Source organism: the organism of the source record quoted next, unplaced genomic scaffold (assembly GCF_019419815.1).
Source record: "Pyrus x bretschneideri cultivar Hongxiangsu unplaced genomic scaffold, Pyrus_bretschneideri_v1 Contig69, whole genome shotgun sequence".
NCBI classification, from domain to species: Eukaryota; Viridiplantae; Streptophyta; class Magnoliopsida; order Rosales; family Rosaceae; genus Pyrus; species Pyrus x bretschneideri.
The window spans coordinates 2129874-2150419 of NW_025999808.1; the positions used below are offsets into that span (position 1 = coordinate 2129874).

Genomic DNA, 20546 nt, shown 5'->3' on the forward strand with positions numbered 1-20546 from the left:
AGCTGATATGGGATTGTTTTTTGCTCAGTCACAGTTTGTCAACAATAATCAACGTTTTCAGTTTATGCATACCAATCAGACTCCTCCATTTGTGTCTCAACGTATGCTAGCCCCTTCTCTTGTTTTTCAAGCTCTGAATGCTCAAACTTCTGCTGACATTTCAAATAGAGAGTCTTGGATTCTTGATACGGGTACTTCACATTATATGACCCCAGATGTGACAGTCCTTGCTCGGTCTACACCATATGAAGGCACTGAGAAGATAATAGTTGGTAATGGTGCAAGTTTGGATGTCCACAATATTGGTCATGGCACTCTGCAAACTCAATCTCATATTTTGCATCTTAAGAATGTTTGGCATGTGCCAATGTTAACTGTTAATCTTTTATCTGTTAAAAAGCTGTGCAAAGACAATCACAGTTGGCTCATATGTGATGATATTCAATTTTATGTGCAAGACAAGGCAACAGGGGCAATCCTCCACCATGGAAAGAGTATCAATAATGAGTTGTTCAGAGTACCTGTGCATATTTTTCCTAAACTACTGAATCAAGGTGTAATTTCTTCTGCCTATCTAGGACACACTGTGCAATCTTCTCTGTGGTATCAAAGATGTGGTCATCCTTCTAATGCAATCTTGGCAAATATGCTTAGGAGCTCTAATTTAGTTTGTATGGGAAACATACTGGTGACTCTAAATTAACCCAATTACCACCAAGAGGTGAAGTTGAGGGTACAACAGAGCTGATGCAAACTAATATCAAAAAGTCGAATAATTTCAAAAGTGATGAATTATGATAAAAAAACTAAACAATTTCGACATTGTCCCAAGCCAAAAATAGAGAGGTAAAATTTAAGAATAATTTAACAAGATTTCTTGATGATCGAAAAGTAACATCACAAAATATTAAACTACCAAGGACCAAAAGTAATTTCCCAACATGTTCTTCCGCTGAGTGCTACCACTTTAGCACCACATTGCCACATGAGACATTTCTAGAGTCTTAACAAAAGTAGACTTCGCAAGAATTCTATTAGGTGATATTCTAACAATACTACCAAGGAATCAAAACTAGCAGATATTTCCAATCTCAAAAGGATCAATTCTAACAATGGAAGAATGATGATGGAATTGGTTGGTAAAATCTCCGGTGATACACAGTTATCAATACATTAACTTAGGCCTTCAATTTGCCTCAAATCTACACATTTCTTCCACAAGGAATAACTTCGTTTTAATTCGAAGGACAAGTGCCAAAATGATTTTCTAAAATGTCGTCAAGACCACAAAACTGCCCAAAACTGAAAAAAAAAAGCTATCATATTTTTCCATATTCGATGAGGTGGCAAGATTCGAACATTAGACACAAAAACCAAGAATGCTCACATCATGCGTGTGATGAACACAATACTGCCCAACTTATGCTCTGATACCAAACTGACACACCCCGACCCGGAACGTCCACTAGGACCCCAAATCGAGCTGTGCTGGGCGACACCTAAAAGGTGACGAAGCCATAAAGTGTGATAGTGTATAAAATGTGAATAAATTAAAACTTAAAAGTGTTTAAGTACACGAGTGCGCAATGAGCGGGTCTGGACCCATTTCATGCGTGATACAAAGCATATGTATAATACAGTAAGGTAAGATAATGATTATACCATCATAAGAAGACATCTGTACTGAAAAGTGCCACGAATCCTCGTCGATATGGAACTCTGATGCTAGAACCTGGAGGGGCGCAAAAATAGAAAATGTGAGTGAGTGAAACAAAACTTTTCAACCCAATTTCAATTACCAAAGGCAGTAACCCTTCGCCGTAACACCTGTATAATTTCCCAGAAAATAACAGGCGTGACTATAACTCTAAAGTTTAACCAAAATAACTGTCTCATAGTTATGTCATGTCAAATATCTCAACAAGAATAAGTAACCCAGGTGAAATAAATCAATATGAAATGGTATGTCAGCAAGATCCAACTATTGTGGCCTGTACGGCTAAACCATAGCTCATCAACATGCTAGCCGAAGTCACCTTACGTGACATGTACGGCTGTATCAATAGCTCATCAATCAATGCTAGCATATAAGTCAAGAGTCACCTATAGTGACATGTATGACTTATCCATATCTCATCAATCAATGCTACCATATAAGTTGGGTGACCTGTACGACTTATCCATATCTCATTAATCAAAGCTAGCATATAAGTTGGCAGTCACCTATAGTGACCGGTACAACTTATCCATATCTCATCAATCAAAGCTAGCATATAAGTCGGAGTCACCTATAATGACCGTTACAACTTATCCATATCTCATCAATCAATGCTAGTCAATAGCTCAATGACATGTTAGCCAATAGCTCATCGCTAGCCAATAACTCATCAACATGCTAGTCAATAGCTCTTAAATATGCTAGCCAATAACTCAATAAGTATACCTACACACGAGTTGGAATCACCTAAAGTGGTATGTACGATAGGACTAGGTGTAAATAAATACGCTCAAGTGCTACGATTATGTGAAGACTACGCGAATAATCACTGGTCACCTATGAGTCGGAACCACTTATTGTGGTCTGTATAACAGGACTGTGCACCTACCTTGGATCCAAGGTGAGCGTAAGGTGTGAGAAGTGAACATCACGTGAAAGATTGTGCCTTGGCCACGGGCGGGAGCACTAACACCGGGAGGTTTATGAGCTCTAACTGCATCTAATATAACATGTACGACTCATGGGCAACCTGTACGACAAGGTCGGAGTTGCCTAAAACATAAATGTAGTCATGCCATAACTCCATCATTTCAACTAATACTATAAACTCACCTGAACTTACCTGTGTGTCCTGCGTTCACCTTTGCACTTCAAAGCATTCACAATAATTATGTGCAGATAATATACATAGAGATATACCATGATGCAATCTAATACTCAACCATAACATAGTGTTTCCAAATATATATATATATATATATATATATATATATATATATATATATATATATACAATATGGCGTGAAATGCATAATCTATAACGCCCCACTTTCAAACTATTTATTTTTAGGAATAATTGTCGGTGATAAGCTCAACTAGACACTAATTTAATTAACTATCATTACTTACGTTTCCTTACCTTAATTTCTTGATTCTTCACACATTGATTTATGACCAACATTTAACCACCAAATCATAAGGTTAAATCTCACATTTTCCACTAATGTCCCTCACATTGCTCAATTCCCCAAACAATGCTATTGTCTCAATTATTTAGTCTCAATTATTATATGGCTGCATCTAACGTCTCGTTAGACTGCATACGTACCCTAAATAGGGATCAAGTCATTCGTAGTTCGTACTAGTCCTCCAAAGCATTCATAATAATTATATGAAATATTCAATTTATAAACGTTTGTGGAGACATCAATCTTCCCAAGCACGAATATCAAGACGTCACGAGCGATCCTCACCTAGAACAATTATTCAGTCACGTCTTAGAACTCTTATCTATAGAACCCATAGTTTACATAAAACACATCCCAAGGACGTTCTAGAATGATTTGAGATCTATTGACCAAAAGTTAACCGTCGGTCAAAGATCAACGGTAAGGTCCACAACCCTACGTAACTCAATCCGAAAGATCCGCATCTCGGATTTCCGATCCATAACTTCCAAAGATCCAGATCGTGCTTCTAAAAAATCATACTAAAGTTTCATTCTGATCCAACGGTTGGATCTCCGCCAATTGCCAATTCAAGTGGCGGTCAACGTTTTATTTTACGAACTTACAAATCTAATTCAGGAAGATCTGTACGTCAGATTCCCAATCCGTAGGTTTCTAATATCCTCAAATATTACATACCATAATGTATTAAAGTTTGATGACGATCCAACGGTCAGATCGTCAATTCATGCAAGGACCTCGTGGTGGCCAACTAGGTGATCAACTACGAATTTTCATTAAAACATTAAAATTTCACTAAGCGAATGACAAATATGGAATCGGGTCGTCAAAATTAGCCTAAGATGGTCATGTGGGGTCTCGGCCCACACGCCACCGCGGGTGGTGGCTGGCCGCCACGATTCGCCAGAAAAATTCAACTATCTCCAAAAATTCTCAAATTTCATAGAAATGAAGATCTCAATGAGAGGAACAACTTTCATACCTGTGGCCAAGGCCAATTTGGCTGAGAAACACCTCAAATTCCCCTAAATCCGTCTGAAACCCTATAATGGGTGAGCTTCGATTCTCATTCCTCGGTGTCCCAACGCCCCTACAATTGGTTAGGTCTTATTCCTGGGTCCAAGGGGAGTTGATTGAGGGTGATAGTGGGTAATGAAACTCAATGGAACGGTGAAATCGACTTCGAACTTCTCCGGTGCTCCGGCACTATTCTTGGTGATTTTGGACTTAAAAACCCACGAAGGTTGTGGAAGAGGTTGCAGGTGTTGTATGGTGATGATTCGACGGAACAAATGGAAAAAATAGCCGGAATTTAGCTTGGGTGGCGAGCGGGTGTTTAGACGGGAAAGCTGGGCTTTCCACCCCCCCCCCCCCACCTTTTTTTTTTTTTTTTTTTTTTTTCTCTCTCTTCTTTTTTCCTTTCTGATTGGTCAACCCTTCTTTTATTTGATTGGTCCCTTTTCTTCCTTAAAAACCGATTGACTTCCTTCCCACAAAATGGGAGCTCAAATTATTTAACTAACTTTAAATAATAAATTTCAAACGTCTGTAACTATACCGCTATAATTTGGACTCGCAAACGGCTTTCGCCTATGCATTCATACCAATGAGTACTACAAGGATACGCTAAAAGAATAAGTCCCACATCTCTCAAACCGATGGTCAACGGAAGTCAAAGTCCTTGCCTCTAGGTCATTTTCGTAAATTCACGCTTTTAAAATTAATAAAAATGTAAAATTAGGGACAGGTTGTCACACAATAATGTAGTTCAAATTCTCTTTGGCGAGAGAATCAAACCTAATACCTCTCACTTACAAGTGAAAAAGAATATCACTATACCATAATAGTTGAGATAATTGTTTGAATAAAAATACCAATGTCCTATAATACGCTTTCATGTTAAGGAGATCAAAATTTTTAAACTAAATTGTAAACTAAATAATGTGTCACCAAATAATTTATAAGCACGTTAATTGACACTTAATTAATAGGGTTAATCTCAATTTACTATCGTGAAGTTTCGTGATTTCTAACATTTGGTACATGAAGTTTTTTTATACTAGAGTCATACCTCAAGTCATAATTTTGGAATAGTTTCATACATCTATTAAGCTAACCGTTAAAACAACCGTTAACTGGTAACATAGCGCTCACGTGGACAATGACTAAGCACCATGTGTCAATATGAGCCCGCGTAAATATTAAAAAAGTTAAAGATTTAAGAAAAATTTAACAAATTAAAAAAACTAAAAAGATTAAAAAATTAAACAAAACTAAACAAATAAATAATAGCTAGGGATACGGGCCTTCCCTTTCCTCCACCCGCACCACCCCTTTTTCTTCTTCTCTTCGACAACCGCCAAAGTTGATATGAAAATCAGCACCACCCCATAGGCCTCTGGAGATTTGCAACTACAAAAAAAGGATCCCAAAGCCCTCCCTCGTGTTCTCCACTGAGAATCACCATTAGCCCAACACATCGCACTAATGAAGCTCTCTGCCACTGAAATAGCAGACTAGATTCAAGGACCATGCACTGCGAGGTGCAGAGTCGGGCCCGGACATCCTCTCTAGTCTACGTGATCTTCCTTAGCGAGGCCATGGCCCCCTTGATTTCGAACACATTGCAGAGAGCCTGAGTCAAGTCAGGTTGGGTTGGGTATGGAAGGATTAGGGGAGGGATGGGTCGGGTTGGGTATGGAGGGACTAAGGGGGATGGGTTGGGTTGAGAGGTGGTGGTGAGGGAAGGACGAGTACGAGGGGGGAGAGGGACAGATGAGGGAGATCAAATCGGCGAGGACGGAGGAAGAAGAAGGGGTTTAGGCAATGGGGAAGGGTACAAACTTATGTTTAGTTTATATATATATATATATATAATTGTTTTTTAAGTTTTAAATTTTTTTAATATCCACGTGGGCCCATATTGACAAACGCTTAGTCATTGTTCAAGTGTGCGTTACGTCATCAGTTAACGGCTGACTTAACCATCAATTAACATATATATGAATTTGGGTTGAAAAAAACTTCATGTATCAAATATTGAAAACCACGAAAGATTAACCATAATTAATAATCTAATTATCTATAATCATATTATTTTATTTACAAATTTGATTTAAAAAATTTGGTGTCTAGCGTTACCTTAAAACGAATTTTGAGTTTTAGTAAGGAAGGGATCTTTTTCTTCCTAATCCACTAAATTAGGGATCCAGGTCATTGAAATTTGATTCAATGACTAAAATTATTGTAACTTTTAAAGTAAGCCTTTATTTGTAGCTGTTGAATCAAATTTGAATAATTCAAATTTTCTGATTTGTTGAATTACAAGGAAGGGATCCTAATCCCTTTCCTTTTAGCAGTAGGGTGAGATTAAAATCGAAATAAAAATAAGGAGAAACTTGATATAAGTCCAATTTTTTGAGCCAATAGTAGGAATAGTCCAGTTTATTAAAATAAGTCCAATTTGTTATATTTAATTATTTAATTATCAATAGTTATCTGTTCAATGATAAGATTTATTATAAAAATCAAATTTCTTCCCAATTATCTCTTTGCTTATTTCTTTTTATTTATCTTTTTGTTATTTCTCGTTCTTCCTCCTACTTTAAACCCCATTTATAGATTTTATTTTTAATTTTTATAATCAACCTATATCACATGTTAATTATATTTATCTACCTATATGACAGATTCTTTTTTTATAATCAACCTGTCACAGATTAATGTGTCTTACTTGTAGGTATGTTATGTTTTTTCTACATTTTAATTAGGTTTCATATCTCACGTATAGGTATTATATACATTCATATATTTGTTACTTGAGTTAGGGTAGAATGTTTTGTAGATAAATTTATGTTAGTATATTAGTTTTTTTGTTATAAGATATTAAATATATTCTTTTGGAGTTGGAAAATGCATAATATTAGAAGATTTTAATTGATTTTTAATATTTTTAGAAAATATAAAATGAGTGTAAAAGAAATAAAAACATATAATTAGATAACTGGACTCACTCCTAAAAACACTCTACATTTTTGGACTTGGATCTAAAAGCCCCTAAAAATAACCATAAAAAATTCGAAACCGTACGGCGGAAAATGTTACTAATTTAGGGTCCTTTCTCCGCCATTCCCTAACTGTAAGTCGAATCCTTTAGTCGTCTTCCTCCTCCATTCCCTAACTGTAAGTCGAATCCTTTTCTCCCTTGCCAATAATTTGACATTTTCCTTTTTCTTTTTTATTTTTCTTCTTCCTCTTCGTTTCTTCTTCTTCTACTCTTCTTATTATTTAATTTCTATGATTGTTTTCAAATTTTCATTTTGGGATGTAGGAATTAGGGTTATTAGAATTAATATGTTACTAATTTAGGGTTCATTGAATGGATTTAAACTGATTTAGGTATCTATTTATGGATTTGCTTTTTCTGTGGATAGGAAATTGTGAATGGTAATTCTTGATTTAATTTGATTGGGCATTTGGTTTTGTATTCCAATTGATATCTATCATGTCTGAATTCTGTTGGTAGATTGGGCAATTTGAATGTATAATTCATCAGTGAATTAGAGGAACTATCACACTGAGCTTGCAGTTTTGTCCAATGTGAAATTTCGTAAGTATGTTGTTCTTGAGAATGTGGTTGAAGATGTAGAAGTTAATACTAGAAGTGTTAAGAGGTTATCAACTATTTTGGAAAGTCACGCAAACAAAATAGACTCTGCTGAAATTTCAAGGATGAATAGAACCTTCATAACTTCTAGGCAGAAAAAGTGAAATTTGGAAGGGAAAATCAAGAAGAAAGCAATAACGAATTTGTTCATCTAACCATACTTTATGAGAAATTATATGCAGAGTCAAACTGGGTTCTTGGAAATACATTCCAGTATATGCCGTCAGTTTTAGGAACCGGAAAGTTGCTATCTGTATTTCAAACATAGTTTGTATGCTTTTATTGCTAGTTTCTATTATTTTGTTTGTTTACTGATATTTCCACCTATATCGATATATCTTTCAAGGGATAGGATCAAGGGACAAAGATTTTGACAAATATTTTTACACTTTTTTTTAACCTTTAGATTCTGTAGCGTCCATTGGTCCTAATTAAAAGTGATATGGAGGATTTTAATCAATAAATGACAAGAATGATGACATGGAATATAAATAAATATAAATAAATAAAATCTGCAAAAACGTGGGAGGGAAGGATGAAGACCTCCATTGATTTCATGATTTCCCAGAACAACAAAATTTGGTGTGTCTTCATGACAATTTGACCAAAAAAAATAAAAGTGATAATTTTTGGACCATGCTCTTACAAATCAAGAGTTAAAAGCATAAGCACTTTTATAATTAAATTCTACTCTTATGTTTTTTTAAGAAAAATCTATTGGTTTCATTGCATATATATATATATATTAATCAAATATAATCCATGGCATAGAGGGTTTCAGAAATATGGAGATTGAAAGAAGAAAAGGAAGAAGAAGCATTGAGTTTTTTCTCTTTACACGATTCGTTTTGTTTTCTTTTGGTAAAAATAAAATTAGTAAAATTAGTTTATTTATTTATTTCCATGTCATTGCCATGTCAACGAGAACAATTTAAGTTTCGCTAGATTAAACTAGATCTAAAGGTTGAGAAGAATTTTAAAATCTTTGTTAAAATCTTTGTCCCTTGATCCTATCCCATCTTTCAATATTTCTCTACATTTGGGCTACCAAAATCGAAATTTAAACCCTTGATTATAGTCAGTTTTGTGGTTCAGATTGTGTCTTCTAAGTTCTAAGTAACTATACTTTGTTTTTTCTCAGTTCATTTCTGTCTCTGTGACAGGTTTTAGAAATTTGGGAAGTGTGAAAGAAACTAATTGGAAAGAAATTTTGTGTCTGAAGGTTCAATCAACCCACTCCATTTTGGAATCGTGGCTCCGTTGCCGATCATTTCCAACTGCATAAGCACCCATGGAGACTTCCTGCAACAACACAAACTCCTTCTGCAACTACTGCGAGCATGCTCAAGGGTTCAGTCCCTTAGAGCAACAAAACCACTCCATGCTCTCACCATCACAATGGGTCCATCTCCAACCCAACCCATTTTTGTTTACAACAACATCTTGTCCCAGTATTTTTCACTTGGCGAATTGTCAGTTGCACGTCAATGGTTTGACAAAATGCCTGATAGAAATGCTGTATCATATAATATCATAATTAGTGCTTACAGTAGATGCGGGTGCGTAAGGGAAGCTTGGCGAATGTTTTCTGAGATGAGGTGTTATGGGTTTGAGCTAACTCAATATGTGTTTGGTGGGTTGTTGACATGTGGGTCATTGGATGTTTATCATGGGGTTCAGTTGCATTCTTTGGTAATGAAGAATGGTTTGTTTGATGTTGATGCTTTTGCAGGGACTTCTTTGTTAAGTTTTTACGGAAGGCATGGGTTGTTAAAGGAAGCGGTTTGGGCATTTGAGGATATGCCTTGTAAGAGCTTGGTCACATGGAATTCAATGATATCCATGCTTGGGAATCATGGGTTTGCTGATTATTGTGTGGTGTTATTTCGAGAACTTGTGAGAAAGAGTTATACTTTGTCTGAAGGTTCTTTTGTGGGTATTCTTTCATCATTTTCATGCCAACAAGACTTGGGATTTGGGGAACAACTGCATTCTTTAGCCATAAAGAATGGGTTTAAGTGTGAAGTTCTTGTGGTGAATTCTATTATGAGTATGTATGTGAAATGCACCGACATATGCTCGGCTGAGAAGGTTTTGGATGAGGTTACTGTTCAGGATGTTGTATCATGGAACACTATCATTGGTGCAGTAGCGAAAACTGAGAGATCTTGGAAAGCACTCGAACTCTTCTCTAAAATGTCGATGGATGGAGTATTGCCTAGTGAGATCACATTTGTTAGTCTTATATACTGTTGTAACCATTTGGAGATGCCGTGCTATGGTGAGTCCTTTCATGCTAAGACAATCCAAAATGCTTTTGAATCTAATGTTTTTGTAGGTAGTGCACTGATTGACTTTTATACCAAGTGTGATAATTTGGAAAATGCCCATCGCTGTTTTAATGAGATATATGCGAAAAATGTGGTTTCCTGGAATGCTTTGATTTGGGGATACTCTAATATCTATTCGCCTGCTTCTATATTCTTAATGCAAGAAATGCTTCATTTGGGTTACCGACCAACTGAGTTCACGTTTTCAGCTGTTCTTAAGTCGTCATTGGCATTAGAAGCACAACAACTTCATTGCTTAATTATAAGAATGGGCTTTCAGGAAAAAAAGTATGTCTTGGACTCTCTTATAACCTCATATGCCAAGAATGGTCTCATATCTCATCTGCTGGTCTTTCTCACAGCTTCTGCTGATGGTCTGCTTGCTGCTGTTCCTTGTTATGTCATTGCTGGAATTTGTAATGGAACCAAGCAATATGATGATACTCCGAAATTACCTACGGTTCTTGAAAAACTTGACCTTGTATCCTGGAACTGTGTGATTGGAGCTTTTGCCCGCAGTGACTATTACAAGGGGGCATTTGAGCTTTACAAATGGATGCAGTGGTATCAAGTCCTACCAGACAATTATACGTTTGTTAGCCTTCTAAGCATCTGTGCTAAACTGTGCAACTTTTCTTTGGGCAGTTCTCTTCACTGTTACATCGTTAAGACTAATTTCAATTGTTGTGACACATTTGTATGCAACATGTTAATTGACATGTATGGGAAATGTGGTAGCATCGGCAGCTCAGTGAAGATCTTTGAAGAAATGGAAGACAAAAATCTATTCACATGGACAGCTCTGATTTCTGCACTTGGATTTAACGGTCATGCTCTTGAGGCAATAAAAAGATTTAGAGAAATGATTCTCTTCGGCTTGAAGCCGGACGTAGTGACTTTTGGCGCTATGCTTACGGCTTGTAGGCATGGTGGGTTGGTGACAGATGGGATCAAGTTATTGGGGCAGATGAAAAAGGATTATGGGGTTGAACCAGAAATGGATCATTACCATTGTGTGGTGGACTTACTGGCTAAAAGTGGACATGTTAGGGAAGCAGAGAAGGTGATTTTCAACATGCCCTTCCCACCAAATGTCGTTATATGGCGTAGTTTCTTTGAGGGCTGCAAGAGTTATGGAGCTGATACAAAACAAGCCCCGTAAAGCAAGTTCGCAAGTAATTTTTTGTTTTACAAACTTCTTCAACATTGCTTAGAGAAAGTAAATCCAAGTTCATGTCTGCTGTGATATCTTATTCGAGTCATAAACATTGTCACTTACTCACTTACCCCTCTCAATGTGCCCCCTCCAGTCTCTAGGATCTCCCTCCAGCAACCCTTTCCCCTCACCTTGCCTCCTTTCTCACCTATTGCAAAGTGGCCGTTCATAAGTGGCTACATGGTCATTGTCATTACTTGCCTTTTGTACGATTTGAGATTTTTCTCAAGTGATTTTGCATGCAACTTTTAGGAGTTTAACAAATAATTTAAGTGTTAGCAACTTATGTTTTATTCTGCACCTTCATCATTCAGATTCTGATTCACATATAAAACCAAAAATCTAACATGGTATCAGAGCCTGGGCATCGATTTTGTGAAGTTTTGTGAATTGAGTCACAACAATATCTCATTGCAGTGAAACTTTAATTGTGTAAAGATCTGAGTCTAACATGGCTAGGTCTGGTGGAGGAGAGCTAAGAGCATCGATTTCAACGGCAACAATTTTGATTTCTGGCAAATCAAAATGAAGATCATCTTCCATCCCACATGGAATCTAGTCGAGAAGGGCTTCAATACTCTGGTGAAGAAGGAGAAGGAGCTCTCGGCAATGGAGAGCAAGCTACTGCAAGAGAATCTTGTCAAGGATGCAAGAGCACTTGGTATTATCCAAGGAGCTGTTTCCGATCAGATTTTTCCACAGATTGCAGCTCAGGAGACTGCAAAGGCAGCCTGGGATATCCTGAAGCAAGAGTTCGTCGGAGACAAACAAGTGAGGTCAGTGAAGTTACAAGACCTTCGCTGTGATTTTGAATATACCCCATATGAATGAGGATGAATCCCTGTCTGTATATAGTTCGATTATTTGATCTGATTAATCAAATGGAGAGTTACGGTGAAGATTTGAGTAATCAGATAATAATGTAGAAATTGTTAATTAGCCTACCTAAGTCCTATGATAGTATTGCATTGGTGATTGAAAATACTAGGGATTTGGAAACCATTGATGTTCAAGATGTGGTTGCTATTCTGAAAGGATACGAGCAAAGGCTGAATAGACATGGAGAAAGCAGTACAGAAAGGACATTTGCTAGTTTGAACATTTCTTCTAAGAACAATAGTTTTAGTGGTCAATCTAACATTGCTAACAATGCTAAATATCAGAGAATTTTGAAGCCAAAGGGAAGCGGTGGAATAACAAACCCATTGTTTTTGTGAAGAATGAATGAATTGGCACTGCAGAAAAGGGGGCATGTAAACATTGTGATAAACTGCACTATGGAGTGTTGGTTCATGGGTAAACCCAAATGTCACAAGTGCAGTAAATTTGTTCATTTAGCTAAGAACTGAACCTCAACAGAGTTGCGCTACTGGAAATTTGTTCTATGCCAGTCACTCAAATAATGTGAAGAAAAACAGTGATGTGTGTGGTACATAGAAGTGGATGCAGCAATCATATGACCTCAAGGGAAGACCTGCTTGTGAATGTTGACATAAACAGGAATAAGTACAAGTAGGTACAGGAGTCTTGGTTGAGGCGAAGGGAAAAGGAACACTGGTCATTGACACAATGAAGGGCAAGAGGTACATAAAAGAAGTGATGTTGGTACCTGGACTTGCAGAGAATTTGTTTAGTGTTGGACAGATGACAGAACGTGGCTATTTTCTGTTATTTGGAGACTACAGGTGGATGTGTTTGATGATTAGTCATTGACAAACTTGGTTGTGAGTGTAAAGCAAAGTGGAATACGTGTTTCCACTGGTCTTCAAGACTGGTCATCAACTTCCATTGAGAACCAATGTTCATCAGAGTGCTACAATTTGGCATAGAAGATTCAGGTACATGAATTACTGGAGTTTGAAGCAATTGTAAGAACTAGAAATGGTGCTAGGCTTACCTGAAATTCAGGAGACAGATGATTATGCCATGGTTGTGCTATAGGAACATTAAGGACTCATTTCTGAAGGAGTCATCCTGGAGAGCAAAGGAGCCACTTGAGTTAGTGCACTCAGATGTGTGTGACCTTATGCAAGTTCCAACAATGAGTGGGAATAGGTATTTCCTCACATTCATTGATGACTGTTCAAGAATGTGCTGGATCTACTTGAGGAACAAGTCAGATGTGTTTTATCTTCAAGAAATTCAAGGCCATGGTGGAATTACAAAGTGGTTACTTTCTGAAAAGGCTGAGGACAGATAGAGGTGGGGAGTTCACTTCAAATGAATTCCTTGGATTGTGTGAGTCTCTAGGCTTGGAAAGGCAACTCACTGTTGCTGACACTCCACAACAAAATGGAGTTGTATAGAAAGAACAGAACAATAATTGAGATGGCTAAATGTTGCATGAGAAGCATCTTTCATACAACCTCTGGGGTGAAGCAGTTAGCACTGTTGTGTATATGCTGAATTGATGGCCTACAAAAGCTCTAGAGAATGTGACACCATTTGAGATGTTCAGTGGGAGAAAACCAGGGATTAAATGTCTCGAAGTGTTTTGTTCAGTGTGTTATACATACATACTAAACAATTTGAGACACAAATTGGATGAGACAAGTGCTAAAGACATCTTTATTGGCTATGGTGCTCGTGAAAAAGGCTACACAGTGTTTAATCCTGCAACACAGAAAGTGACTATCTCTAGAGATGTGATTTTTTATGAGAATGGAAAATGGGACTGGGAGAAACTTAAAGTCAAGGAGATATGTGTTCCGCTCATTTCTACTGATTTTATGGAATTGAGTGAGACTGAAGGAACTGCTATGCCTGTGCAGCAAAGTCAACCTTTTGCCACAACTCCTTTGTCATCATCAACACTCAGTGAATCTTCTAGTTCACAAAGTCGAGTTACTAGTTCACAGACTGGTCTGCTAGATTCACAGACTTATGATTCAACCCCCTTGAGATGGAGAAACTTAAATGAGATTTATGAACATTGCAGTCTCTGCATTGTTGAGCATGAAAATTTTGAAGATGTTGGACAATATGATTCATTGAGAAAAGCAATGGAGGAAGAAATGGACATGATTGAGAAGAACAATACTTGGGAATGGGTGAACAGACGAATGGATAAACCTATTGTTCAAGTTAAATGGGTGTAGAAAACCAAATTCAACCTGTATGGTTCAGTGCAAAAGAACAAGGCAAGGCTGGTGGCAAAGGGATATGCATAAGAGCCAGGAATTGACTTATGAAACTTTTGCTCCAGTAGCCAGATTGGACACAATCAGGACCCTCGTTGCTCTAGCTGCACAGAAGAATTGGAAGTTGTTTTAGCTGGATGTTAAGTCAACTTTCTTGAGTGGTGTACTGCAGGAAAAAGTTTATGTTGATCAGCTAGAAGGGTTCCTTGTGAAAGGAGAAGAGAACAGGATTTACAAATTGTACAAGGCTCTATAAGGTTTGAAACAGGCACCAAGCGCCTGGTATAGAGAGATTGATTCCTATTTTGGTCAGTGTGGGTTCAAGAAGAGCACTAGTGAAGCAACCTTGTATACGAAAAGTACAGATGGTGTAGAAATTCTCATAGTGTCTATCTATGTTGATGATATCATTTATCCTGGAAGCAGTCAGGACTTAATAAAGGAGATGACTAATCTTGGGCTTCTACACCATTTTCTGGGCACGGGAGTAATACAAACTGAGGCAAGCATTTTCATTCATCAAAGGAAATATGCTTCTTCACTGTTCAAAAGGTTTGGTCTTAAGATTGTAAACCTATGAGCACACCATCAGTTCCTAGTGACAAATTAAGGAAAGAAGACGATAGTGGTGCTGCTGATGAAGCTCAATATAGAAAGGTTGTTGGTAGCCTGTTATACCTTAATGCAACAAGGCCAGACATAATGTATGTTGCCTGTTTGCTAGCTAGGTTCTTACATTGTCCCTCAAACGAACATTTTGGAACTGCAAAGAGAGTTCTAAGATGTATTCAAGGGACTTTGGATTTTGGCTTGGAGTAGAAGAAAGGAAAAGGAGCCATACTAATTGGATTCTGTGACAGTGATTGGAGTGGCTCTGAAGATGTTATGAGGAGGCACATCCGGTTATGCTTTCACCTTTGGAAGTGGAATGTTTTCATGGGCCACTGTCAAGCAACATTGCATAGTACTGTCAACTGCAGAAGCAGAGAACATAAATGCTGCAGAAGCTACAACTTAAGCTACTTGGCTAAGGTTTGTTTTAGAGGATTTTGGAGAAGTTCAACTGAGGCAACTCAATTGTGACAACACTTAAGCAATTTCCATCTCTAAGAATCCCATATTCCATCAGAAAACCAAGCACATGAATAGGAGGTATCATTTCTTAAGGAAGCTTTGCAGAAAGGAGTGATTGATTTGGTATATTTCCCAACCAAGGAGCAGGTTGCAGATATATTCACAAAAGCTTTAGCAAAGGGTCAGTTCAATCATCTCAGAGAGCTTCTTGGAGTAAAATCAGTCCACAATTTAAAGGGGAGTGTTGGATTATAAATTGATGTACTGATTTATAAGTGAAATTAGTCTGTGCTTATATTGGCAGGCTAATCATTTGAATTGTATTTTGCTTATTAAGTCTTATAGGTCTTAGTAACTGTCATGTGTCTTAATCTCTTAAGTTGTAAGATGACTGGTTGAGATTGAGTTGAATTGCAAAACTCTCTCCCTCTAACAGTTATATTTTGTCCTTTCTGAGCTCACAAGCTCAGTGTGATGAATGTGATGATTCAATGGTCAGAGTAACATTCTTTGAGATTTGCAGACCTCTCTCTTCATTTTGCTCTTGCTGTCATATCAGTCCAAAATTCTTCTGCACCTTCATCATTCAGATTCACATATAAAACCAAAATCGAACATTTTGGCATGAAAATTACTGTACCAGGAAATTATGTTCCTTTATTGATTCTTTCTCCTGTTTTTGTGATCCATCAGATTATGTTCCTTTATTTGCATGGCTGAATGATTTGAGCCTGGAAATTAGGCGAAAATGTCTTTGGGGAGAGAATTTGTTCTGAATCTCCGGAGATCAGTGTCATACTTAGGCTTTGCTTAGAGCTTCTAATGATCATGTAGAGATATAACAGAAGTTTGACGGGGAAATCTTGTGAATGGAATTACTTGTGACTTTCTTTATGATTGGGAAATTTTGTTTCCCCTATTGTCCTGAAAAGGTCATCAATGGTGTCACCATACAGTTTGTCTTTTTAAGTTGTTCTACAACATCGGAGTGCCAGTGTATCAAACTTTCTGTCATAATTTATGTGATTGTTAACTTTTGCATTACTCACTAAAATGTTGAACTATTAACAACCTAATTCTTATCAGTCTTCAATTTTGGCGTGTTCCTTTTTCTTTTTCTTTTTTTTCTCCTTTTTTCCCGAATTCTGGTTAATTGAATGTTGTTTTCAGATCGAAACCATTTTCTAATTTTCTTTTCGGTTGAATATTGAGCTCGGTTCCATAACACCTTGCCGAGGTAATTCCCGTGTTCTTGCTTATTGGGTGTTTTTTAATTTCATTTGGACAGTTGTGTTTTGTAATTCCTGGGTCTTTGATGATAGTTTGCATAATGTATTGGAGTTGAGTTTTCTATGTGGCATGTAACCATCCCTTGTAGTTTCTTACTATTTGATATGATGTAGTTATAACTTATAATTGACCTTAATTTCGCTACTGGGATGCTAAGGTAAACCTTGTCATATTTCTCTTTGGGTAGTGGAAAAATTGGTAATTTAGAGAAATGACAAGGGATTGGATCATTGGAGGGAGATAAAAGAACACATGTGAACAACTTTAACAGCCTTTAAAAGATAGCTCTATTTGGCATATTTTCATTTTCATGGTTCTCTTGTGCATGGTAATTCAAATGGAAACTGAATCCATTCTTAAAGTTTTAATGGATAAACTCTGAGATGTCACATCTCAGGTGTCTTCTTTGGTTTCCATTGCATGTAAATGTCGCTCGATTCCATTTCTATGAGCAGGTCAACCAAATAGTAGTGTTTTACCTTGTGATTTTTATCATGCCCTCGATATGGAATGCGTATAGAAGAAACTTATGATTTTGTAAGCATCTTTATCTTTTCCATTTAGTACCTGTTCAAGTTTTCCGTCTTTATAACTAGTGTAGATGCCTACATAAGCGTGAAAGAACTATGTTAAGGGTAAAGCTTGAAATGTTAAGCAAGAAAGAAACCAGATTCTGTTTCCGTGAATACTTTCCATTTGAATGAATACATTTTCCAACCGCTCAAAACTTAGCTCTTGAGGTGTTTCACGCTTATATGAAATTTCAAAGAATCCTAGTATGTATTGTGTGATCTGTACAAGAGTATTAGTAGGGGTGTGCAAAGTACTTGCCTAGAAGATTTGCTTCATGGGAAGCATTTGTGTTGAGAATTTATTGAAATAGTTTGACCGCATATTTCTTATTTGAATCTCTGTTTAAAATTCATTCTTATTTTGGAATAGAGTTGAGTGGTTTATTTTTCAGTAATTTAAAGCATCTGTTGTTATGTTCAGAAAAACAAAATATATTTCATTATCCCTTTGTTCACGAATGATTGATAATCCTTTAATTTCTTCTTTTTCGTTGTGTTCGCTGTGTAAATTTTCTGCAGAATTTTTATTCTCTTTGAAAATATGTTTTGGATGCTCCAGTGCTATAACAGTCAGACTTCCACAGGTTTACATGTTGTGGTGACCATGTTTACCGGATATTTGGTAGGATATGCTGCATTCAGAGCTTTGTTTAACCACAGTCCCGTCATGGTATGTATCTTCAAGAGAGTAGTTTCTATTTTGTTAAATTATTTTGATTTTGGGGCATTGTAATATGTGATTATTGTTTATTTATTTCTTGTATTATATAAGTTGATGGCGATCTTATATTTCTCATCTCAGAATGCTGCTGGTGGCATTCTTGGATTGGTCATTGGCATGCTCGTGGAAACATTTGTTTTCATAATTAGAACTTCTAGTCAAGATCTTAGATCATCTTCTTCCACATTGAAGCTAAAGAAGAATCAGTAGACTTGGTCTTTAGAGGTTCGTATTCTTATATTGCAGGTTTTATTGATAGTCCTATTTGACGTCCTAAATACAAAGAGATGTGAGCAATTACAGCTAAGGCCCTGCTTACCCAGCCTTGCTTTAGAAGCTTATCTTAATCTCTCTCAATTTCCCAGCTGTCACAAGTCATTAACAACTGAATTCTTACAACTAATGCATGCTACCAGCTCTTGACAATCCTGCAAACATGGATGCTGATATAAATGATGGGTGACATATAAGGTTGCAATCAATGTTGTTCATGCTCGCATTTGACTACTAGCCAAGGCTGGTTCCATTCACTTACAAAAGTTGTGTCTTTCTCATCTTAATTGTCGTCTGTTATCTTGAAATTTATTTTTCGAAGAGGAGAGGATGATGAATAGTAAACAGATGAGAAATGTCTGTGACCATATTACCCCATGTACATATTAGATTAGGTTTATACACCGCCTCCCTGCATGTTCAACTAGTATGATGCTATTCACATACTCATTTTCACCTTTTAAACACCCTTGTTAATTTTTTGCCATTGATTTTCTTCAAGTCATTTGATCCGACAGTTATAAATTGAGCATTTCTGCACCCAAAACACTGTTGCTGCTCAGTTTCCTATTTTGCTCCACAACCGTAGTAAATACTAGCTAGGCTGCCCGCATTACTGCGGTGCTGCATTGTTGTATACCTTTTTTCCGCAGAATGGGGTGGAGCATCCGTCCATTTTCTTCATATAATGAAAAATCTTCCGGGACAACAAAGAACATAAGTAGATATTAGGTTTTTAACTTGGCTTTATTCTTCACATTTCTATTTTAATGCAGCAGGAAAGAAATTGTAATACATTGTAGATATTAGATTAGGTTTATACACCGCTTCCCTGCATATTCAACTAGTACGATGCTATTCACACACTCATTTTTACCTTTTAAACGACCTTGTTAATTTTTTGCCATTGATTTTCTTCAGGTCATTTGATCCAACAGTTATAAATTGATAGGTGTGTGAGAAGTAAATATGGGTGTGTGGGTAGCACTACCCATTCGACTAGCATCTTTTCACCATTTTCGCACCCAAAACACTGTTGCTGCTCTGTTTCCTATTTTGCTCCACAACTGTAGGAAATATTTCAGGAATTTTTGGGTGATTAAAGCTTAACATTTTTCTTGTACTGGATTTTGTTTTGAATTAGTTGGAACTCTCATGACGGGGCTGCCCGGTTGTTAGGCTCAATCTCAGGTCCTTGCTCAAACCTGCAAATAGCTTCAACAATGGAATATTATATGGAAGGAGGAAGACGATAGAGAGCAATAGCTCTGGGAATTGTTTTTGTAATATTAATTCTTCAATGAAATGACCGTTGCCAAGCTATTCACGCCATTTTTTTTTTGTTGTCAAACGATAAATTTTGCCATATTAGATGTTAGATTAGCTACCAAAGGAGTTTGAATCCACACCATCATGCAAGGGCTTAACACATTTCCACAGTTGGTCTTTATCCAAACTCTCCCACCAACTCAGTGCCACTGCCAGCTAGGGGTGGGCAAACCGGTATAGGAACCACGGGTCGGGGCGGGTAATCAAGGTTCGGGGTGGGTACGGGCCAGTTCCTAATTTTTAAAAAGAGAAACGGGCCGAGCAGGGTTGGGGCTTTGGAATGTTAAGTGTGGGTCGGGTCCAAAAGTATAAAAAAAAAGGGTACCCGGACCGACCCGTTTGTAACATCCCAGTTTAAAAACATTAATGTCTGCTAGGCCACTTCCTTTTTTCCTCCCCGTGGGCCGTAACAATTCTCAATCTCGAGAACATTTTCTCATTGTTTCTCTCTCTCTCATCTCGATGCTCTTTCCTCTCTGAGAACACACACACACACACACACACCACTTCCTCATATTTCCCCTTCCCCCAATCTCTTGAACCTTCTCCCTCATTCCTCTCCTCGTTTCTTCTCCCCCCATCTCTGCAACTCTCATTCCTGGAGCACAGACACACCACACCACACCCACACCCCACCACGACCTTCACCACAGTAGCACACACTTCGGCGAGCACCAACACCTCCTGTAGACCGTACCTCCTCCCTTTCTCACCTCCAAGCGAGCACCATCAGGCAAGGGGAGGCCTTG

General features: G+C 37.4%; 1 protein-coding gene across 3 annotated transcripts; it reads left to right on the forward strand.

The window, feature by feature from the left end:
* The first annotated feature begins 7256 nt into the window (after positions 1 to 7256).
* On the forward strand, positions 7257 to 19791 carry LOC103932360 (pentatricopeptide repeat-containing protein At3g58590). Of its 3 annotated transcripts, none has more exons than XR_007254197.1 (5): positions 7257 to 7368; positions 9075 to 12174; positions 18059 to 18144; positions 18277 to 18420; positions 19390 to 19791. XR_007254197.1 is itself a non-coding variant. In XM_048573501.1 (3 exons), the coding sequence occupies exon 2, from the start codon at positions 9251 to 9253 to the stop codon at positions 11342 to 11344; it is 2094 nt and encodes a 697-aa protein (XP_048429458.1). In that variant the 5' UTR covers positions 7290 to 7368; positions 9016 to 9250; the 3' UTR covers positions 11345 to 11353; positions 16783 to 18052. The 3 variants fall into 3 exon arrangements, 1 of the variants encoding a protein (XP_048429458.1); XR_007254198.1 differs by having other exon boundaries at positions 7306 to 7368; positions 9585 to 12174; XM_048573501.1 differs by lacking the exons at positions 18059 to 18144; positions 18277 to 18420; positions 19390 to 19791 and adding an exon at positions 16783 to 18052 and having other exon boundaries at positions 7290 to 7368; positions 9016 to 11353.
* The last annotated feature ends 755 nt before the right edge of the window (positions 19792 to 20546 follow it).